The sequence below is a fragment of the Mustela nivalis genome, assembly GCF_964662115.1.
Source record: "Mustela nivalis genome assembly, chromosome: 12".
In the NCBI taxonomy this organism is placed as follows: domain Eukaryota; kingdom Metazoa; phylum Chordata; class Mammalia; order Carnivora; family Mustelidae; genus Mustela; species Mustela nivalis.
The window spans coordinates 48,790,383-48,815,174 of NC_139031.1; the positions used below are offsets into that span (position 1 = coordinate 48,790,383).

General features: G+C 35.4%; 1 protein-coding gene across 9 annotated transcripts in view; it reads right to left on the bottom strand.

The window, feature by feature from the left end:
* The window catches only part of PALS2 (protein associated with LIN7 2, MAGUK p55 family member), a 114,548-nt gene that overhangs the window by 61,631 nt on the left and 28,125 nt on the right, over nt 1-24,792 (bottom strand). For 3 of the 9 annotated variants that reach the window (XM_082693727.1, XM_082693721.1, XM_082693723.1), the window contains exon 2: nt 8,116-8,234. The exons of 2 other annotated variants lie outside the window; for them this stretch is intronic. In XM_082693727.1, coding sequence (XP_082549853.1) covers nt 8,116-8,232 — 117 coding nt within the window. In that variant the 5' untranslated portion in view covers nt 8,233-8,234. Of the gene's footprint in view, nt 1-8,115; nt 8,238-9,797; nt 9,919-24,792 lie in introns of those variants that run through there. 4 more of the 9 variants (XM_082693722.1, XM_082693724.1, XM_082693726.1 and 1 more) reach the window with 2 other exon arrangements.

Here is a 24,792-nt window from a genome sequence, read left to right on the forward strand (position 1 = left end):
TACTGTAGGGTAATAGTAATCCTTGATATCTGGCTATGCATAGCATCAAATTTTCTCCTTTTTCAAAACTGTTCTGGTTTAGTCTAAGTCCTTCATAAATTTCAGTTTATCAATAATATGTCAGCCTGAAATTCTGACTGGGATTCTACTCAAGCTACAGATAGTTTGGGGAAAACCGACAATGTTAACAGTACTTAGCCTTCCAAACCCTGTATGTATGTATGTATGCCTTTAATTTCAGCAATTTTTTTTTAGTGTCCAGAGGACAGGACTAGCACATATTAAACTGATCCCTATTTCTTTAACAAGTATATAAAAATACAACTAATTTACATAGATTGATCTTGTATCTTATGACCCTGCTAAATCACTTGTTAGTTCTAGGTTTGTTCTTCCTTCTGATAGATTCTTAGGATTTTCAATATAAACAATAATGTTATCTTTGAATAAAGATAGTTTATTTTTTCTTCTTCAATTTGTATACCTTTTATTTATCTACTTTTCCTTGCCTTTTTGTACTGGCTAGTACCCCTGGGTATAAACATGAATGGAAATGATGAAGATTGAATAGAAGGGATCACAGAAAGAAAGCATTCTATCTTCCATCATGAATTATGATGTGAACTGCAGTTTTTTAATAGATATCCATCAGGTTGAGGCAACCTCCAAGTTTACCAAGTTTTTATCAAGGATGAATGTTCAATTTTATAAAATGCTTTTCCTGAAACAATCACATGATTCTTATCATATCAACAAAATGGTGGCATTTACTGATTTTCAAATATTAAAGCAGTCTTGCATTTTTTAGACAAAACTCACTTGATAATGGAGTATTATCCCTTTTGTATGTTGCTGGATTTGATTTGCTAGTATTATCTTAAGAAGTTGAAGTCTATGTTCATGAGGGATACTATTTTACAGTTTTCCTTTCTTGAAATGTCCATAGCTGGCTTTGCTATCAGGGTAACACTAGGCTTCATAAAATAGTAAATGTTTTCTTTTCTTCCACTTTTTCTGGAAGGAATCAAGTAGAACTGCAAATATTCAATTTAAAAAAACATAGAGCTCTTCAGGTTGTCTCTTCTTACGTAGGCTTTAGTAGTTTGTGTCTTTTAAGGAATCAGTCAATTTCATCTAAGTTGTCATATCTATTGTCATAAAGTTGTTGTTCATAGTATTTCTTATTATTCTTGCAATACCTGTTGGATTTGTAGTGATGTCCTCTCCTTCATTTCTGATACCGGTAATTTGGGTCTAGTTATAGGACTACTGATTTTATTGATATATTTGAAGTTATACTGACTTTGTCTATTTGCCTTTAATCCATTTAGTCTTATTTTTATTAATTACTTCTTTCTGCTTATTTTGAATTTAATTTGCTCTTTTTTTTTTCCTATTTTCTCAAGGTGCACACTTAGATGACTGATTTACATATTGTTGTTTTCTAATTACAGCATTTTCCTCCAAACATTGCTTTGACATATATTTTCATTTTCATTCAATTCAAAACATTTTTTGTTTGTGATTTCTTCTCCACCCTGTGGTTATTTAGAAGTATGTTGTTTAGTTTCCAGATACTTGGATATTTTTCAAATAACTGTTCTGAATTTTAATCTCCTTTAGTTTCACAGGTCTGCTATAAAAAAACTGGGGTGAATCTGCCCGATGTACTGTGTAGCATGAGGACTCAACTCAGTAGTGGGAATGCAAACTATTCTCCAGATTTTGTGATCCCTGGGAATTGTTTGGCCTACTGTGCTTTCCAGGGGATCTTCTCTAAAACTCCAGAGGCCTACTTCATACATATATAGGTCAGTGCTCAGCCAAGGATTTGACAGAGATCTCCAGAGCCCTTTCTGTGTTCAGCTTCCTTTTCCCTAATATTTTGCCACACAAATTTCAGTCACTTCCATCTCCTCAAATCCTGACCTCTATGAAGATTGCTGGCCTGTTTGTATTTTCATCCTTTACTGCAGCCTGAAAACTATCCTCAATTTCATATTGCTCACTTTGTTTCCTTTCTGTCAGGGATCATAGTCCTGGCTGCCTACTATCCCTGTCTAAAGATGGTTTCCCTTCCCATCCCATATTTTGCTGACTTGTGATGTTAATTCAAGACTATTTTTTCTTCCTTATAGCTTGGATGAACTTTATTCATTCTTGTAACTTTAGTTTACAATCTTGAAACCCTAGAGATTTCAGTACGCATCCCTGATTCTTCATACACTATAAACAATTTCTTTTACCACTTCCTGAACAATGAAAGGATCTTACAATTGTTTGATTCATTAAAATGCCCCAAGACATTGTTATTATTTTATTTTAAAAATTAATATTATATTTACCATTAGTATTCCCTTTGTCATTCTTTCTGCCAGAAAAATGTCCTTCTGCATTTCTTATGAAATAAATGGAGATTATTTTTCTCAGATTTGTCTAAAAGTAAAAACCTTTATTTTGCTTTCATTTCTGAAGGTATTTTTGCCAGAAAGGGAATTCAAGTTTGGCAGTGTTTTTCTTTCAAAACTTCAGTGATCTCAGTGCACTCTGCTTTGACATATATAGTTCCTGTTCTGTTGTTAACCATTAGTCTCATTGTTTCTCTTTAAAAGTATTCTTCTCTGGTTACTTTACAAATATTCACTCAGTCTCTGATTTTCAGGAATTGGACTATATTGTTCCAAAGAATGTCTTTCTTTAGATTTTTCCTGTAGAAGTATTCACTGCTTCTTGAATCATCAGTTGATGCTGTTCATCAGTTTTGAAAATTCTTGGCTACTAGATCTTCAGCTATTTCTTCTGCCCCATTTACCCCTTCTCTCCTTCTGAAATACCAATTACATGTATATCAAACATTTTGAGAATGCCTTCTATTCCCTCTTCTGTTCTTTCCATACTTGCTACTGAGTTTCAGTTTGGATGCTTACTACTGGACTGTCTTTAAATCCATTGATCCCCTACTCTGCAATGTTTAATCTCTTAACCCTATCAGATGAGCTTTTATTTCAGATATCATATATTTGAGTCCCTGAATATCCATGATTGTTTTTTAAAGTATTACTAACATAAGGTGTTTCATTAATTGCAGGTGTACATTGATTTAACAAATCTACACAGTACTCAACGCTCACCGTGATAAGTACAGTCATCAACTGTCACCATACATTACTTAAATATCACTGACTATATTCCCTATGCTTTTAATCTCCAAGACTATATATTTTTTTACAACTGAAATTTGTACTTCTTAATCTCCCTCTTCCATTTCACACATCCCTTACCCATCACCCTTCCAGCAATCACCAGTTTGTTCTCTATATTTAAGAGTCTGGTTGTTTGCAGCACTTCTTAAAAAAGTCAAGATATGGAAGCAAACCATGTGTCCACTGATAGATAGATAAATGAATAAAGATGATGCGGTATATTGGGACTACACCAAAATAAAAACCTTTTGCAGTGAAGGAGACCCTCAACAAAATGACAAGGAAATCTGCTGAGTGGGAGAAGATATTTGCAAATAACATATAGTATAGGGGTTAATATAGAAAATATATAAAGAACTCTTACAACTCCACACAAAAAAACAAATAACCTGATTTTTAAAATGGGCAGAGGACTTGAACAGACATTTTTCCAAAGATGACATACAGATGAAAAGATGCTCAACCTCACTAATCATCAGGAAAATGCAAATCAAAATCATAACGAGATATCACCTTACACCTATCAAAATGACTAGAAGCAAAAAGACAAGAAATAAGTGCTGGCATGGATGTGGAGAAAAAAGAATCCTTTTGCACTGCTGGTGGGAATGCAACTGATGCAGCCACTGTGGAAAACAGTATGGAGGTCCCTCACAAAATTAACAGAAATAACCACATAATCTAGTAATTCCACTATTGGGTATTTACCTAAAGAAAACAAATGGCTAATTCAATAAGATATATGCACCTCTATGTTTATTCCAGCATTGTTTACAATAGCCAAGATATGGAAGCAGCACAAATGTCACTGAAGAAGATGTGGTATATATATACAATGGAATATCACTCAGTCATAAAAAAGGAGACCTTGCCATTTGCAAAACCTAGATGCACCTGGAGGGTATTATGCGAAGTGAAATAGACAAAGACAAATACTGTAGGATTTCACTTCCAGGTAGAAGTGAAAACAAACAAAAAACAGAAACTGACCCATAAATATAGAGAACTGATGATTGCCAGAGGGGAAGTGGGGGAAGAATGGGCAAAACAGTTGAAGGGGAGTGGGAGATAGAGAATTCCAATTATGGAATAAGTCATGTGGACAAAAGGTACAGCATGAGAAAAGTCAATGATATTGAAATAGTGATATACGGTGACAGATGGTAGCTGCACTAGTGGTGAGCACAGCATAATGTATAGACTTGTCGAATCACTATGTTGTACACCTGAAACTAATGTAACATTGTGTGTCAAGTGTATTTCAAAAGAAAAATGTTTAAAAAAGATGATGGGGGGCGGGCACCAGGGTGGCTCAGTTCTTCAAGTTCCTGACTCTTGCTTTTGGCTCACAGGGTTGTAGGATGGAGCCATGCTTTGGGGCAGTGCAGAGTCAGCTTAAGATTCCTGCCCCTTCCCTCCCCCTTTGTTCTCCCAGCCCCCACCTTGCCCCTGCACTCTCTCTGAATAAATAAACAAATAAATAAAATCTTCAAAAAAAAAAAAAAAGATGATATGGCACATATGTATATATACACTACGTATATACACACATACCCAATGGAACACCTATATACATATACGTACATACACAATGGAATACACATATACATACACAATGGAATATTATTCAGCCATAAAAAAGAATGAGATCTTGCCATTTGCAAAATATGGACAAACCTAAGGGGTATTATGTTAAGTAAAGTAAGTCAGACAAAGACAAATGCCATATAATTTCACCTATATGTAGAATCTAAAAGAACAAATGACTACTTGATTGACTTTGATTCTAATTTTGATTCTACTTCCTAGTAAAATTTTATATCTTCATTTCCCTTTTCTTCTCTTAAAATATAATACATTATTTAAAAATGTTTGTTTATAAATTCTAATAAAAGGACCATCTATGGAACTGCTGTTATTTTTCCTCATGATTATTAGTTACATATTTCTGCCTCTCCATGTTACTAGCAACATATGCCTCTCTGTTTCCTCAGTAACTTAACCATTTTTCTCTACATATTGTACTGGGAATGTTAGCCTGCTGTGACTCAGTAGCTCTTTCTTGGAAGTAAAAGTCTTCTTTTCCTCCTGGGATTTCTTTTCTTTCATTGTGGGAATACTAAGCTATCACTGTTTCTATTTATTTATTTATTTATTTTTAATTTTAATTTTTTTTAAAAGATTTTATTTATTTATTTGTCAGAGAGAGAGAGAGCGAGAGAGAGTGAGCACAGGCAGAGTGGCAGGCAGAGTCAGAGGGAGAGGCAAGCTCCCTGTGGAGCAAGGAGCCCAATGTGGGACTCGATCCCAGGATGCTGGGATCATGACCTGAGCCGAAGGCAGCTGCTTAACCAACTGAGCCACCCAGGCGTCCCTCACTGTTTCTATTTATTGAGAAACTGCCTGACCAATGGTAGATGCTACCAGTTGATTCTGTTCTTAATTTCATTTTTAAAGAACATTTATTTATTTGAGAGAGAGAGAGAATGCATGAGTGGAAGGGGCAGAGAAAGGAGGAGAAAGAATCTCAAGAAGACTTGAGCTGAGCCATATGTGGGGCTTAATCTCACAACACTGAGATCATGACCTGAGTCAAAACCAAGTTGGACACTTAATTGACTGTGACACCCTGTGCCCCCTTCATTTCATTTTTATCATCAGAAGATTACACAAGCACCTGAGCTGCTCAAAAGTCATCCAGCCATTTCACCTGTTGAGAATGAACAAGATAATCCTCTATAATGCCAATATCAATAGCACAAAAGCCAGAATGAAAATAATTTTTACCCACAGAAATTCTTAGGAATACACAAGCACACAAAACCCATGCTATAGTAGAAAGAGCCAGAATTTGAAGAAAGAAAACCTGGTCTAAACCTCATCTCTGTCAATTTACTAGGACAATGACCTTAGACAAATAATTATTCTACTTTGATTTTCAATTTATTAAGCTGCTGTGATGACAAAACAATGTATTATAAAGACCTCTGTGAATTATAAACACATTATAAAATGTCTTATTATCTAGTTTCTATATCTACAAAGATAATAAATTGAATAAACATGGGCAAGTGGATGTAAGAGATACTGATGATAAAAACTGACAACCAACATTATATCAAAAGAAGAGTCAAAAACTTTTTAAAAAGATTTTATTCCTTTATTTGACAGAGAGAGAGAGAGAGATCACAAGTAGGCAGAGAGGCAGGCTGAGAGAGAGCGTGGGGAACAGGCTCCCTGCTGAGTGGAAAGCCCGATGTGGGGCTCGATCTCAGGACCCTGAGATCATGACTTGAGCCGAAGGCAGAGACTTAACCTACTGAGCTACCCAGGTGCCCCTCAAGACCTACTTTAAAAGTACCACTTAGAGGGCACCTGGGTGGCTCAATGGGTTGGACCGCTGCCTTCGGCTCAGGTCATGATCTCAGGGCCCTGGGATCGAGTCCCGCATCAGGCTCTCTGCTCACTGGGGAGCCTGCTTCCTCCTATTTCTCTCTGCCTACTTGTGATCTCTCTCTGTCAAATAAATAAATAAAATCTTAAAAATAAAAAAAATAAAAATAAATAAATAAAAAATAAAAGTACCACTTAGCACTAAGGGTGAGCTAGTTAATACAGATGTAACGAGCCCTTACATATTTCAATAGACCCTGAAGCTTTTACTCTACCTTGACATGGTATGATAATTGGTTATTTATGACAAGAAGCTTGAATTCGAAAGTTATTTATATCCTATATTATTACTATTAAGATAAAGGACTATCTAATAAACTTGGGAAAAACTGTAATCAAAAATGTCTAAAATTGGGGCACCTGGACGGCTCTGTTAGCTAAGCAGCTAACTCATGGTTTCAGCTGAGGTCATGATCTCAGGGTCTGTGCTCAGTAAGGGCTCTTCTTGAAGATTCCCCCTCCCTTTCCTTCTGCCTCCCCTACTGCCCATGGCTTACACCCACGCTTTCTCTCAAATAAATAAATTTTTAAAAAATGACTAAAATCCAGTTGGTTGATACATATCTAGATTAGTTTCTACTTAGGAGCCCAGGGTTTTATATTATGTGATCTTAGGATGATTAAGTTTGTGAATAAAATGTGCATCACTGACTCACTTTTAGAAATGAAAAACTTTGTAAAAAGTATGATTTTTCACAAGTGAGAAGAAAAAGATGAATTGACTGTGGTTAAAAACAATTATGGGAGAGGGTGAAATCAACATACTGGGAGTGCAAAAAGCAAATGGAAAAACAAGATGACTACATGAAGGAAACACCAGAGAGGACATGTGGCATGTTTCTGAAAACAAGAATCACTTGAAGGAATGCTGAAGAACGGGAGAACAGGGTTGTGAAGCAGTTAATACACTAAGCTTTAGTGATGTTTATAAAAACTAATACAGGAAATAGTACAAGTGAAATAAAACTGGACTAAGAATAGCAGTAAAAGTGTATTTACGGATGAGTTAAGGAGACTACTAGAGAGCTGATTACAGAAACAGACTTAATAAACCAAGGCTATTCAAGAGAATACAAGATTTCAGAAAGTAATAGATATAGGAAATCAGGAACCAAAATGAAAAACAGGTACACAGTCTAATATAAAAGAAGGAAATCAGTATTTTGCAGTTCCTGAAATGGAGATAGTACCAGGATCTTTTTCATAAGTCCTGTTATGACTGTTCAGTTACAATTTCCCTAGAATTTAAATGTGTTAGGCTAAAACTAAGAGTTATTTTATCTTGTATTTAAAGTCAACACAAGAAAGGCTAAAGTGGTCTAATTTTCATGTGCATGAGTGTTATTATTTGCTAACTAAACTGAAGGCATATTAAGTTCTGAAATAGTATTATTTGAAAAGACCTCTATAAAGACAATTTTAAAAATAATTTAGTAAGTTTATGAATAAACCACTATACCTTAGCAAGTGATTTTACAATAGGATTCTCCATAATCCCCTTGAGAAAAATTAGGTCTATTTCTTCTGCTCCTGTAGATGAGGGCAGCTCCGTAAGGTTATCCAACACTTGCTGCATTGCTGCTGAGATAAAAGCAATAAAAAAATAATAATGATAAAAAACCCCAAACCCTTAAATTCCAAGCCATTATGAAATACAATATAAAATTATAAAATTTTGATATATTTAAAATAATTCAAATAAAAAGACATTAACAAAACTCTTTTGAAAAGTCATGTTTTAAAGTAAATCTTTTTTTTTTAAAAAAGATTTTATTTATTTATTTGACAGACAGAGATCACACGAAGGCAGAGAGAGAGAGAGAGAGAGAGAGAGGAGGAAGCAGGCTCTCCACTGAGCAGAGAGCCCAATGCGGGGCTCGATCCCAGGATCCTGAGATCATGACCTGAGCTGAAGGCAGAGGCTTTAACCCACTGAGCCACCCAGGTGCCCCGAAAAGTCATGTTTTAAAAAACAATTGTTAAATGGTTAAGTTTCAAACTGAATTCCCGTAAATTAGGAGGACACATTTTTATACACAATTTGGGCTTTATCAGACTACCTTATACATACTTACAACTTAACACTTGCTTTATATTTTTTAAATTTAAAGCACTACTCAAGAAGAAATACAAAATTTTAATAGACCTATAAAAAAGTAAAGAGAATGAATTAGTAATCAACAAACTTTCCACAAGCCCAGAACCAGATGGTTTCACTGGTAAATTCTATCAAACTTTAAAGAGGAATTAAAACCAGTACTTCACAAACTCTTAAAAAAAAAAAAAAGAGGAGGGAATACTTTCCAATTATTCTATGAGACCCTGATACTAAACCCACAAGAAGGTATCAAAAGAAAATTATAGCCAATATCCTTTATAAATACAGATGCAAAATCTTTAATGAAGTACTGAAAAAACTGACTCCAGTCACATATGACAAGGGTTGTACACAATGACCAAGTACAGCTTACCTCAGAAATACAAGAATGAAAATCAACCCGTGTACGATACTGTATTAATAGAACATAAAACCAAAACAACTACATGGTATCTCAATGGGAACAGAAAAAGCATTCAACAGAATTAAACTCTTTTCATGATAAAAACATTCAACAAACTAAGAATGGAAGGGAAATTTCCTAAACTTGGTGAAAGGTATCTATGAAGAATCTATAACCAATATCATATTTAATGGTAAAAGACTAGACACCTTTCCACAAGATCAGGAACAAGGCAAGGATGTCTACTCTTGCCACTTCTACTCAACATCATAGTGGAGATTCTAGCCAAGGGAGTTACGCAAGAAATAAAAGCTTTGGAAAGGAGTAATTAAACGATCTCATTTTGCAAATGACATGACCTTGTATATAGAAAATCCTAAAAAAAAAAAAAATTTATTAGAATAAATGAGGTCAGAAAGGTTGCAGGATACAAGATGAAAATACAAAAATTGAACATATTTCTAAACACTAGCAATGAATAATCTGAAAGTGAAATTTATGAAAACATTCTTTTAAAAACAGCATCAAAAACAAATAATTAGGAATAAATGCAACAAAAGAAGGGTAAGATTTGTACACTGAAACTATAAAAATCATCGAAAGAATTAAAGAGGACTAAAATAAATAGAAAGCGGGGCACCTGGGTGGCTCAGTGGGTTAAGCCTCTGCCTTCGGCTCAGGTCATATCAAAGTCCTGGGATCAAGCCCCACATTAGGCTCTCTGCTCAGTGGGGAGCCTGCTTCCCCCACTCTCTCTGCCTGCCTCTGCCTTCTTGTGATCTCTGTCAAATAAAGGAATAAAATCTTAAAAAAAAAGAAAGAAAGATATCCTACCTTCACGGATTGGAAGACTTACTATTGTTAACAGGGCAACACTCCCCAAATTGATCTACAAATTTAATGTAATCCTTGTCAAAATCTCCACTGCCTTCTCCCCCTTTTTTGCAGAAATTGAGAAGCTGATGTTAAAATTCATATGGAAAAATGCAGTGGACCCAGAATAGGCAAAAGATCTTCAAAGAGAAAAAAGTTAGAAGACTCACACTTTATTTCAAACCTGACTAAAAAGCTTCAGTAATCAAGACTGTGGTACCAGCATACACAGAGACATAAATTATAAGAGTCCAGGGCCATGTGGTTGGCTCAGTCAGTTAAGGATCTGACTCTTGTTTTCAGCTCAGGTCATGATCTCATCATCATAGGATTGAGCCCCACATTAGGCTCCACACTCAGCAGGGAGTCTGCTTGAAGAGTCTCTCCCTCTGCCCCTCCTGACTCAAATAAATCTTAAAAATAAAAAACAAGAAACAACTTACAGACCAGAAATAAATCTATATATTTAAGGTCAACTGACTTTCAACAAGGGTAGCAAGACAATTCAACAGAGCAAAGAATAGTCTTTTCAACAAATGGAACTGGGTCAACAGAATATGAATATGAATATGCAAGAGAGTGAAGCTAGACTCCTTCTGCATTCAATATCATAATCTTAGTATTATTCAGATTAATTTTATTAGTTTTGTCTCTTCTTGATGTTTCTTTGGCATAAGTCTCTTAAAATTGCAGTTTTTAATATGTTTTAATTTTTATTAAAATAAAACATAAGCATTGTTAAAAGTCAGACTGTACTCACTAACTGGCTTATAACAAAATATAGTAATTCTCTGCTCCATACTGTCCTCCTCCCTCCCAAATTACATGATTCTGTAGAAGTAACTACTTTGAATTTGTTAGTTTCATTTAATAACATCGGTATTTCTGTATAATATGCTAATATTGCTTCTTTTTCTTTTACCCATTTTAGACAGTATCTATTTTCTGCTAGAATACTTGAGGGTTAAGCTTTTAACTTCCTCTATCTCCAGAAGGGCAATTTCTAATAAAGTCACCATATGGGAATCCTACACATTTTTTTCCCCAAATGTTCCAACAAACTTTTCACATTTCTGTAATTTTTCCAAATGCTCAAGAATTTTTTCCAACACTCTATCAGACCTATTTTTCCCTGACTTCAACTCCTAAACTCCAGTCCAAAGTATTCTTGTCTTGTACTTTAATCTGGACAGTTCATCTCTAGACCTCCTATTCACTCTGTGTAAAATGAGTGACAATTCTGAGAGATGTGAATGGAAGAAAAATGTGCTCTTAAAACAAGGAGAAGGAAAATCTATATGGGGCTAAAATGAAGAAAGGAAACCTAGGAAATAAAGTATACAAACAAAGCCTATTTCATACTTTTGTTTGGGGCCCAATGTGTACCTTTCAGTAGGTAGAGAACAACAGAATCAATAATCTTTTTATCCTGTAACTAGTTAGCTCTACTTCTCATGATGACTTTTTTCTTTCCTTTGATGTTCTATATCTATATATATTTTTTAACTTTTAACTTTCATTATGAAAAATTCCAAACATATCTAAAAGGGAGACAAAATAATATAATGAACCCAATAACTATCAGCTCTAACAACTAGCAACTCATGGCAAATCTTGTTTCATACCCCTATATATTCTCTATCCTACATAACTTTGAAGCAAATCCCAGATACCACATTTCAGCATTTATGTCTAAAATATCAGGGTTCTTTTTAAACAATATAACCAAAATACTGTTAGCACACCTAACAAAATAACAATAATGTAACATCACCAAATTGTTATACTGAAAATCTTTTTAAAATGCACCTTCTAAATGTATATTGATTCTTGAGGTACTGAAATTTTTATATTGGTGCTTAATGAAGTGGGAAGCAAAGTGGTAGAGGTTGTAAAATATACCCTTGGTTATTCTAAAGATCTTCATAAGTTCTTGATTCTTGATTATATGAAATTTAATTAAACACTGGTAAGTCTGCCAAATATTCCATGTTCTGGAAATGGGATCTTGAATATTACAAAGTTGCCATGCATTCCCAAACTAATTGGTACATTTAATGGAGTTCTAATCAAAATACAATAGCACCTTCCACTTGTTTTCAGGCCAGGTCTCACTTGTTCTTCCCGCATTAAGGAAATGTCCAGGGAGCTCCAAGAAACCTGGGCAGCGAGGCAGGGGAGCAGGTAAAACCAGTGCAGTTCTGCACAGGTCGGGTAGGTTACGCATCTGGAAGTAAGTAGCTGTCCAAGGGCAACGCTGTGCTGGTGAATGTCCACAGCAATCTGGTATATCCACTGCTATTTAGTTTAAGGAAAAAGCAGACTATGTGTTTTACAAGGAAATCTTCAATGGATCCTCATGTCCCTTTGGGACCCATGCCCCCAAGACTTCAAAGAGCAGACTGATACTTAAGTATTCAAGTTTTAGGATATACCATAAAACTCCCAGCCCCTTGGGGATGGTGATGCAAAGCTGCCAAAGCTGAAAATCAGAATAGTTATAACTGTCTTTCTAGGATGAAAGTTCTGGATGTCATCCATGCCCCTGAGATCCCATTTCCAGCTGAGGATGGCATCCCTGTTTCTTTATGTGCAAGAATTTCCACCCCTAGTTGCTAGATCTTGAGTCACTAGTACTCCTTTCAAGGGGTACTCAAAGTTTTCACTATGCCCAATCCCTTCTGGATAGCTGAGATGGCCCAGTATGAGAGAGGAGTCTATAGCCAGACAGTATTGTTCCTAACAGAAGGTCCTGACCAAGTTGGCCACTATGGCCAACGCACAAAGTGGGAGCTCTCAGCAACAACAGTCAGCAGCTGGAGACCTAAAGCAATCTCCTAAAGTCTCCCTAACAACCATCAGGTAATATACCCCCCACTCCAGTTAGAAGAGTAAGCATGCCAAGCACCTCTTTGAAGAGTTTTAAGGACACTGTAACAAACTGTGGAGTATGCTATGATGGCGCTGAAGGACTCTCGCTGAAGACCAAGCTAGACAGACTGCAGTGCGCTTGCCAGGCAGATCCAGAATGGCCCTGCCAAAGCCTTATTGAGTCCAAAGCTTCTAGTGCTTCTGCCTAAAGGATCATTCCCCAGCCCTTTCTCATGGGCAGTTTTAGATTATTCAATAAGACTTTGTTTCCCAATGATAGCAACTTTTTTCTGTTGTTGAATTCAGATGTTATTTCTAACATTCCTGTCAAAGCATCCTTAAAAATATTTGCTTTTCACTGGGTGTGGTGCATAAACAATGAATGCTGGAACACTGAAAAGAAATAAAATAAAAAAAGAGTGTAGAGATTACCTAAAAATAATAAAATCTTTTAAAAAAAATTCTAGCAAGACTTCAAGAGCTACTTCACATTTTTAAAAAAGACACAGAAAAGAAAATACAGAAAAGATTGAAAATATTTCAACTTCTATGCAGATTTCAAAACTCAATAAAAAAAGAAAATTGTATTTTAAACTCACTTATGAACATATAGGCAAATATCTTAAACAACACATTAGCAAATTGAATTTAACAAGGCCTTAAAAAACAACAATGGCTATAACATGGAGGACATGAGGAGATGGAGAGGAGAAGGGAGTTGGGGGAAACTGGAGGGAAAGATGAACCGTGAGAGACTGTGGACTCTGAAAAACAATCTGAAGGCTTTGGAGGGGCAGGGAGTGGGAGGTTGGGTGACCCTGGTAGTGGGTTCTATGGAGGGTACATACTGCACGGAGCACTGGGTGTGGTTCATAAACAATGAATTCTGGAACACTGAAAACAAATTTTAAAAATAAATAAAAATTTTAAAAAATTAAAAAAAAAACAACAATGGCCAAACAAAGTTTAACCTAGTTATATAAAAATGATTTGACATTAAGAAATATATAATGTAATTTAGTAATTATCATAGTAAGAAAAAAAACCCTATCATCTCAATGCTTCAAATACAGTACAAATAAATTTCAAAACTAAATCCTAATAGAAAAATCATACCATAGTAAGAATAGAAGGAGGAAAACAAAGTCATTTGATAACAGAATCTATATGAAACATCATACTTAATAAAGAAAAGGCAAAAAAGCTTTACCATTAATGTCAGGGACAAGACCAGAACACCCACTAAGACCACTACTTTTCAAAAGTATATTGAAAGGTTTTTTTTTTTTTTTAAAGATTGATTTCTTTATTGGGAGGGGGCAGAAGGGGGTGAGAGAGAGAGAGAGAATGAATCCCCAGCAGACTCCCCACCAAGTACAGAGCCCAATATAGGGATCAATCTCATGACCCTGAGATCATGACCTGAGCCGAAATTAAGAGTCAGACGCTTAACTGACTAAGCCACCCAGGTGTCCCTATACTAAAAATTTTGATCAAACGTTTAAAAACTCCACATATGAATGTTAAAATAATAAAGAAATAAATAAAGCCACTGATGATAACTATCTACTTGGCAAAGTCACAAGGAATCAAATGAAAAATTATTTAAATTAGTTAAAAGAGTTTTGGCTAAGTGACTAGACATAAGAGCAATAAACAAACAAACAAAAAGAAATCCCTTTCCTAATAATAGTTATAACGAATTAGAAAACATCATTGCTGGGAGAAAAATAAAAAAGATATCCCATTCACAATAGCAACAAGATCAAGCAAAACAGGTAAACAAGTAAAATTTAATGCTAAAATAAAAATGTTCATTCAGATAGGTATGAGAAAAATTATAAAATATAATAAAAAACATTTAAAATAAATAAATGAAGAGACTATGTTCTGGGATAGGAAGACTCAATGCTATAAAAATATCAATTTTCTCCCAATTATTCTTTTAAATAATGAATAAATTCTGGGGCGCCTGGGTGGCTCAGTGGGTTAAAGCCTCTGCCTTCAGCTCAGGTCATGATCCCAGGGTCCTGGGATCGAGCCCTGCATCAGGCTCTCTGGTCAGTGGAGAGCCTGCTTCCCTCTCTCTCTCTCTGCCTGCTTCTCTGCCTACTTGTGCTCTCTGTCAAATAGATGAATAAAATCTTTAAAAAAAAAAAAAAGAATAAATTCTAATAGAAACCCCAACAGAATTTCTTGTAAACCTATTCCAAAATTTACTTGAAAGAGAAAATGGGTAAAACTAGCCAGTAACTTTGCATATGCGCGCGCGCACACACACACACACACACATATATATACACACACAAATATAAAGGAAGTACCTGTGTTATCAAGTATAAAAACAGTGTAATTTAAAATAGTGCAGTATTGGCATTGCAATAGTCACATCTTGAAAGATGTGGAGCTAACCACATCTTTCAGCTAACCACTGGAGCTAACCAGTATTTAATATATGTTAAAAGGTGATATTTTGTATCAGTGTGGGTAGGATTCAGTTAAATATGGTAGAATGACTACATGAGCTTATATTCTATCCCTTCAGAACCTCTATAAAACAGCAGCATAGTATTAGTAAAGGTACACCCCCGCAAAAATAAAGAGAAAAAAATGGACAAAAAATATAGCAAAAATATTTGGAACAGTGGGAAAAGAAACTAACTTAGAGCAAAAGTAGATTCTACCTGCTAAATATTTGGGGCATCTAACTATTTCATTCCATCCCACCCTCATGAGTCTTAGCCATCATCATTTCTTTCCCAAGCTACCACAATAGTCTCATGAATGTGTGTATGTAAGTAATTGAAATGTAGATTTTATGGCCCATAAGTTATTTTAATACAACGCTAGATTCAATCTGCACCACCTTTTACAGCTTTAGTTACATCAATCTAATTCCCTGTCCTGATGCAAAGTCCTCCCTCCACTTACCAGCACATATGCACAACCACTTTTGTGTACCTAATTCATATCATCCTTTAGAAGCAGAATTTCTATGCCCCAATTAGGATAAATTCTCCTAATATATATTTCCATAGTATTCTATACATTACAACTCTGATAAACCTATAATTATTTTGGTATTTGTTTAATGTACAATTCTTTTCTAAACTCTAAGTCTGATAAGCATAGAAATTAGATCTGTCTTGCTCAAAACTATATTCCCAGCAACCATCCTACATTCTGGTACATGCTAAATTCTTCATAATACAGTTTCAGTCACAAAAATGTAGTATTTTTCTCTAACTAAAATCAAGAACAGTTTTAAATTATATATTGTTATTTATAAACAAAACATCTGTGCAATACTTGGAATTAGCAAAATGCGGTGTAGTTTACAAAGCAGTAATCCTAAAGCTACCAACTTTCCATAAATTATATAATAAGCCATAAAGATAGAAGTGTTTTCTTTCATTGCTTAATCTACTAAAGTGGCTTTTTCAGTAATTCTTCATATAAATATATTTCTAACTTTCTATAATTTAGTACATAAGGCAAATATAATAAAATAAATGGTATTTACCCACCAAAATTGTTCCAAAATCTCTTTAGAATTGTTTTATGTAAGCATTTCTGCCTGGTTTTAGAACTCTAACTAATTACATGAGTTATTCTTAATAAATTAGGCCTTAAGCCTATTTTAATATACAAAATCCTTTGTAACCACATTTGGTGATATATTCATTCCCATTTGACTCAACCATTGAAAATATGACAGGTAAGTTAACTTTTCATAAGATGTTAAAATTTATTTCTGTTGCTATATTTTGTAGATAAAATAACAATTATTTCACCAGAACCAAGCTGGATAATTTGTAAAATTCCTTTAATGAAAAATGAAATCTCCTTCTATGTGCTTTTGGAAATATTTAAGCATAATTTTAACGGAGGTACTTAGAAGTCATTTGGACTACTTCTAATGTGGCTGCAATAGAGTAGCAAAATTTTTAAAAAATATATTTCCAAGAAATGATACCAAAAAAAATCTACTGAAATTCAAATCAAGTCAGGTTTAAGTTTAAATTGTGACACAACCATTTTCACACAACGGATTTAACCACAACAGCAGAGTTCATGTGAACCATTAATGTTAAGTCAGTAATACCCATTTTCTATAAAATGACAATATACTGTCAACATCCAAGCTCTCACACTAGTATCTTGAAAATCTAATTTAGTATAGTTACACTGAATCAAAGAATCAAATCTGAATGTGCTCAGCCTATTTAATTAACATTTGCTGAGGGCTTATAGGCTAGGCATGATGTTACCTGCTGAGGAGACTAGAGAAATATTCTTCAAAAAGTCAAACCAGTAGACCAAAATGTGTAAACATGTATATAAAGCCTGATGATGGTAAGAACACTATGAAGGAACTGCAGTTAGGTGATACAGCATAGTGTTTAAGAGCCTGGACTTAACCATTTAACTAGCCCTAAAAAGTTGAGTAAATGACTTAACATTCCCAAGTCAGTTTCTTTCACTTTTTTTTTTTTTAATATTTTATTTATTTGGCAGAGAGAGATAGTGTGTGCAAAGCAGGGGGAGCAACAGGCAGAAAGAGAGGGAGCCTGATGTGGGGCTCGATCCCACGGTCCTGGGATCATGACCTAAGCCGAAGGCAGTCACTTAACAAACTGAGCCACCCAGGCGCCCCAGTTTCTTTCACCTGTTAAGTAGAAAAGGACAATAGTATACAAGGTAGCTGCTGCTAAATAATATATAGAAACTCCTAGAACAATACCTCCTGGTGCATTATTAACATTGAGGGAGTACAGAAAAGGAGTAAAATATTAACTCTTTCTTTGATGGTGGTGACAGGATGATAACATGGGAAACTATATAGATGTCAGTGGAAGCATCTTCGTGGAAATGACCAAAGTGATTGACCCTATTCAAAATCCTGAATTCATCATCAATATTTAAAGTCTCAAAATAAAATGTGGAATTGTATTTCCCAAAGCATTCCTAGAGAAATTTCTAAGGTGGGAGTCAAGAAAAGTGCAGACATAGTGGAGGGGCAGCCATTCAGAGCTAAGTAAGGAACCCTATATACAGGAGCATTCTTTTTAGCCTAAGTACCACACATTTCTTTGCAGAGACAGTGGTGGGTATTCTGCTTGGGAAGGATTCCTAACACAGATGTTGGGCCTGAACAAAGAAGCACAGAGGCCAAGGTAAATCTGTTTCTTATTGATGGACCCTGAAGAAGGGGTGGAGGAAAAGCTACATTACAGAAGGGAATACACTAACAAACAGTATTTCTCAAACAGGAAACTATTAGCATTTGGGGAACAAAGATTTCTTTTGGCCCAGAACTGTTCTCCACCAAATGCCTGTACTGCTCTACATTTATTATAACCACCAAAAATTCCCCTTACCACATTTCCTAACACTTTGATGGCTGATACCACCTTCTTCCCTTCTGTTCTTCCAACAGAAAGGCTTGCACTAATATGTGTATCTCCAGGATAAATTCTTCCTTCTCAGTCTAGCTTGCTCTTTGCCTACAAATCTGAAAGAGAAGCCTGCCTGAGGACAGGCTTACCTTTTAGCCCCCATTCAAGACCTCTTATCCCATAGGAAACAGCAGCAAGGTCAGGGGACAGTCTATATACTACAGAGGAAATCCTCATTAGATATATATTCTGGATTAATCAACCTAGTCCTTCACTTACAGATCACCAGACATCTAAAGAAAACTTCAAGGGCAGTGGACAAAGCTGAACAAACTAAACTAAGTGGAATCAGATGGTGCTGAGAATAGAACTTAAAATTTTAATTTTTATTAGCAGACTCAGAGACCTGAGAGGCAATTGCATTCATAAAGGAGGTCACTAAGAGGAAGAAAATTAGGTACCTAGAGAATAATAAAAAGTTCCTGGCAATTAAAAATATTGTCAAATTTAGGAGCCTGGATGGCTCATTCGGTTAAGTGACTGGCTCATTGGTTTCGGCTCACATCATGATCTCTGGGTCCTGAGACTTAGCCCGCCGTCGGGCCCCACGCTCAGTACAGGGCCTGCTTGTCCCTCTCCCTCTGCTCCTCCCCCTGTTCTGTCTCCATCTCTCTGTCTCTCATAAATAAGAAATCCTTAAAAAAAAAAAAAAGTCAAATTTAGAAAAACAGTAACCTAAAAGATAAGACTGATAAGGTCAAAACTGCAATCCAGAAAAATCAAGCCAAGTTAAACTCCTAAATGCAGAACAAAGATGAAAACATGGAAAACAAAAGAGAAAAACACATAAGCAAGTCTAATGGTGCCTATCAGGAGTTTCATAAGACAAGATCAGAGAAAAGGATGAAGAGGAAATAGCTGTCAAATAGAAAAAAATGTCCCTGAGTTTAAATGACATACAAAACTTCAGAATGAAAGGCTTTCCAAGTACAAAACAGACTGAATGAAAAAACCCCAGATCTGGAAACATCTAAGTGAAATTTCAAAATGCCAAGGATAAAAAGGGGGGGGGGGGGTAAGTGGATATTTCCAGAAAGAAGAGTTATGTAAAAGGAACAATAATCAGACTTGTATGCCATTTATTACTGGTAATACTGAATACCAAAAGATAACAGAGTAAAAATGTCAAAGTTTTGATGAGAAATAAGTTTAAAAAATTACATTATTTTTTAGAAGCCATTATACATTCACACACTTTTATACATACAAATGTGTGTGTGTGCATACACATATGTTGTAAAAGAAGTTTAATTATGTTTCCAGATTTTAGGGGTTTTTTGTTTGTTTATTTTTAACCAAATTCTACTTTCAATATGGGGCCTGAACTTATAATTCCAAGATCAATAGTAGCATGCTCCACCGAATGAGCCAGCCAGGTGCCCAAAAGAAAGTTTAACTACTGAAATATTTAATAAACACACAAAAAAACAATCTCCTCCTGCAAAGAGATTTCTTTCTATCCCTCCAGACAAAATATATGCTTGTATTTAAATATAAACTTTTTTATTTATACGAATGTGATTGTTTTATTAACATCTTAGTGTTCTTTCCATATGGAGGTTACTCTCTTCAGTGTATCCAGTACCTCAAGAAAAGTATCAAAATTTAGTCTGTCCTCTACTAAAAGATATGCAGGTTGCTTCCATTTTTTTTTTTTAATTTTTAAGATTTTTATTTATTTGAGAGAGAGAGGGGGGGGGGGAGAGGGAGAAGCAGACTCTCTGCTAAGCAGAGAGCCTGATGTGGGACTTGATCTCCGGACCACAAGATCATGACCTGAGCTGAAGGCAGGCGCCTAACCTACTGAACCATCCAGACATCCCCATTTTTTGCAGTTAAAATCAATGTTACAATCAGCATCTAAATATACACACACATAAATATAAATTATATGTATATTAATATATGTACCATATGATATGTACCATTAATATATGTACCATAAATGAATAAATACAAAGAGTAGATTGCTAGGTCAGAAAATACATGATTTTTCAATTGAGATACTGTGAAACTGTTTTTTAAACAGGTTGTATCAATTACATTTCCATTAAGAGATCCTCATTTCAGTATTTGTTATATTAATAATGAACTGCCTTATAAAAACATATCAATATAAATGCTGACAACACGTGTAGCAAAAGGAGTGCCTGTAAAAGAATTAAATTCTGAATTCTAATCTCACTTTTCTCCAACATGGCATAAAAAAAAAAAATCTAACTATGTCTTTATTTCCTTATCTGTAAAATATAAATAACATCGATCCAACTCATAAGGCTATATAACAAAATTAAAGGACTCACCTACTAAAAACATGTAAATGCTAAATATTGTTTTAGTTAATATTCTGCAACTCAATCTCTTCAACTATCATTGTGACTATTGCTAATTATTCAAAGTATCAATGAAAAACAAATCACAGTAACAGCAATTTTAATATAATTTTCCCACCTTAAAATAATGTTTTTAAAAAAATTAAAATAGTTGAGAGCTTTTTCCTAATTTTATCATTTTAACTGCCACTCTGCATCTTGTCATCTTCTGTTAACTCTAATTCAGAAAGGAAAGTGACCTACCATTTGTAATAAACTTGTCAATATTCCTGCTATAAATCAAGCGTCTTACAAGATCAGCTAGTATAACTTTCTGGCATTCTTAGAAACAATTTTTTTCTCCAAATTTTTATTAAATTCCAGTTAGTTAACATGCAGTGTAATATTGGTTTCTGGTGTACAGCGCAGTGATTCATCACCTCCATACAACATCCAGTGCTCACCATAAGTACACTCCTTAATCCCCATCACCTATTTCACCCACCCTCTGCTCACCTCCTCAGCTCCGGTAACCGCAAGTTTGTTCTCTATAGTTGAGTCTATTCCTTGGTTTGCCTCCCTGCCCCACCCCTATGGCATTGGTATTTGTCTTTCTCTCACTGACTTACTTCACTTAGCATTAATTCTCTCCAATTCCATCCATTTTATTGCTAAAAACAATTTCCTATTACGCGTAATGCTTTAAGAAAGAAGACCCCTTCAAAAAACAAAAACAAAAACAAAAAAGATAGCATCTGGAGAATATTTCACTAAAGAATTCTGAACTGATACCTCCCTTCCCCACCACCATGCTTAAATCTGTTTTACTTCCTTCTGGCCTTTATGGTTTTACTGATGAGAAATTCACATTCACTTAAACAGTTCCTCTATTAGTGCTTTTGGCTTTCAGTGTTTTGTTTTGTTTTGTTTTCAGCAGTTCAATTATAATGTGACTAGGCATGGATTTCATTGGGCTTATCCTGTTTTGAGATTTGCTGAACCCCTTGAATGTATATGTTTATAACTTTCACCAAATTTGGGAAGTTTTCAGTGACGATTCAAATATTTTTTTCTGCACAGTATTCTTTTTTGCTGGGTGTCTAATAAAACAAAGTATGCCAGACTTTCTGGTATTATCCCATAGGTTCCTGAAGCTCTGATCATTGTTTTATTCAACTTTCTCTCTGTTGTTCAGTCTGGATAAACTTCTGTTGGTCTCTAAGTTCATGGATTCTTTGTTATCTCCATTCTGCTATTGTACTTGTCCAATGAGTTTTTTGTTACTATATTTTTCAGTTCAAATTTTCTATTTGGTTTTTCTTTTTCTATTTCTTTACTGAGACAATCTACCTTTCCACTCATTTCAAGAGAGCTCACCCTTACCTGCTGTGGTGTATTTATAATGGCTGCTTTAAATCTTTCTCAGATTATTCCCACATCTATGTCATCTCAGTGTTGTGTCTGTTGACTGTCTCTGGCCACGTGAGTTGACGTTTTCCTGGTTCCCTATGTGCTAAGTAATCTTAGAATGTATGCTTTATATTTTTAATAGTATATTTTGACAATGTCTTGTCGAAATCTTCTGGAGAGTGTTGATATTTCTGTGGTAGCAAGCAATTTACTCAGTTGACTTCAGACCTTAAATTCTGATTCTCTGAAGTTCTACTGCCATTTTAGTTTAGTCTTTCATGCTTAAATTCACAAAAAAAGGATGCAGATAAGTTTTCATTTCTCTCCGGTAAATACCTAGGAGTGAGATTGCTAATTCACATGATAAGTATACATTTAACTTTATGAGAAACTACTAAACTGTTCAAGACTTTCACAATGTTATTTTGATCAGTCCCACATTATGTACTACCTACCAGTCAGTCTGGGACTTTGGTGGTGGTCAATCAGCATTTCAGTGCCTAACATCAGTGTATACTCTTATGGTCACACACACACACACACACAGTTCAAGGGTGAGTCCAGGAGTGCACAAACGACTTTAAGGAGTTTCTTCAGGTCTACTCCCTCTCTATAAATTTGTCCAGTACTTCTGTTTTCTGTGATGCTCTTTATCAATGCTCTGGCCAGAGATCAGGGGCTCTATTTAAGCCATTCTCCCATATACTTCCTACAATGACAACTTTTCAATGGAAGAGGAAGGTTTCCTCCCCTGGAGTTAGAGTCCTCTTGGCTGCTGCAACTGCTTCAACACTATTGCCAAAGGATTTGCTGGGAGCTGGGGTGCAAGACAACTCAGAATAAGACAAAGAAGAGAGAAGATTTCTGCACTCTGAGTATCTTATTCTTTAAACCAGAAGCAGAAGGTTTCTGAAGTTCTCGCTGCACATTCTGATGCCAACTTCTGGGTTTAGGGATATAGTTGGTAGGAGATACCAAGGGGAAAAAAGAGTAAACTCACCTCTGATTCAGTGGTATTTAAATTTTTGGTTGTCTTCTCCAACCTGCCTGCTACTATTGACTTTTTAGTCTACAAATAGCTATTCCTGTATTCAGGCCAATTTTTATAGCTGCATTCACTGGGAGAGAGGGTGTGGCATGTTTACGCCTTCTTCCTGGAACCCTTTGTAAACAAGTTCTATTTTCCACCAAATTTGGGGTGGTTTGGTGCCATCATTTCTTCAAATATTTTTTCTGTCTCTTTTTCTCCTTCGTATCTTTCTGGGAACTTGCATTACATGTATGTTGAAATGCTGGACATTGTCCCAAAGGTCTCTGAGGCTCTGTTTACTTTTTTAACATTTTTTTTTCTCTCCCTTCTTTGGACTGAATATCTTTTATTCATCTTCACATTTTCTCTGCCACCTCCAATCTGCTGTTGAGGCTATCCAATGAATTTATTTTAATTACTGTACTTTTCAAATACAAATTTCTATTTGGTTCTTCCTTTTTAATGTGTTCTTTATTGGGATTCTTTATTTGTTGAGTACACGGTCTTTTAATTCTCTTAACATATTTAAAAGCCAATTTGACGTTTTTGTTAAATCCAACTTCACGTTCAGAGGCCATTGCCATTGACTGTTTTTCCTGATTATAGGTCATACTTCACTGGCTTTTTTCTTTCATCCCTTTCTTTTTCCATGTCCTTCAGTTTCTGCCTGAAAACTGAATCTTTAATGTATTATAGTAACTGTGCATTCATTTTATTTTTCAGAATCATTGGGTCTTTTTAGTAACTCATCTGGATTTAAACCACAGAATATGTTTTCCTCTATGGTTTGCAGTTGGGAGGTATATGTTTAGTTTTTTTAATTCTTATTTTTATATTTTAGATTGGTTTTCTAGGAGTTGTGCCTATGTCTATATAGCTAAATGGTTAGTCACCAACTTGGGCAAAAGTTGGGTTCAAACATTTCAAGCCTGTAAGATTTTCACCACTGCCAGTTGGTTTGTGTATAGAGTGGGGAACAGATTCAAACTTATAGCCAGTTCTCTACTCTCCCTTGCTTTGAACTTTTTGCCAGGCTCCCTCAGGTCTCCCCTCCACATACATAGTTTCCCAGGCAACCAGAGCTGTGTGGAGTGCTTGTCTTATCCCATCTGTGGCTCTCTCCTTTCTAGGATTTCCCTATGAAATTTCTACTTGTCCTACTGCTCACCCCAAACCAGGTTCCACAACCTTAAGCCAGCAAGGCAGCAGGTCTTCTCTATTTCTACCACTTTTCACCAGCAAAGCCATAGGTTTTTCTGTCCACTCTCCATTCCCTGAATTATATCACTGCTTAATTCTGTCAGCAAAGCTGCTGGTTTTCTATTAGTGCCAACCTGAAACTTAATAGTTCTCACCGACTGAAGGGGCACAGGGATACTGAGATGGTGTCTGGGAAGAGCCCAGGCATGAAGGCTTCAGACTCACACTGTTCTCACCCCAAGCCCTAACAGCTGTGCAATATCAATTTTTTAACTGACTTTGGTCAATTTCCAGTACGCTTAAATGGCTGTTTTTGATGACTTTGTCCAGTTTTATATTTATTTTTTGCAGAGGGGAACTACCAGCCTCTTCATACCACGATTACCAGAATTCAAGTAATGTCTTTTATTAACAGATTTTCAATGTTTTAACTATACCAAACCTTCACCGTCACAACTTATTATCAAGTGAAAAAGATCA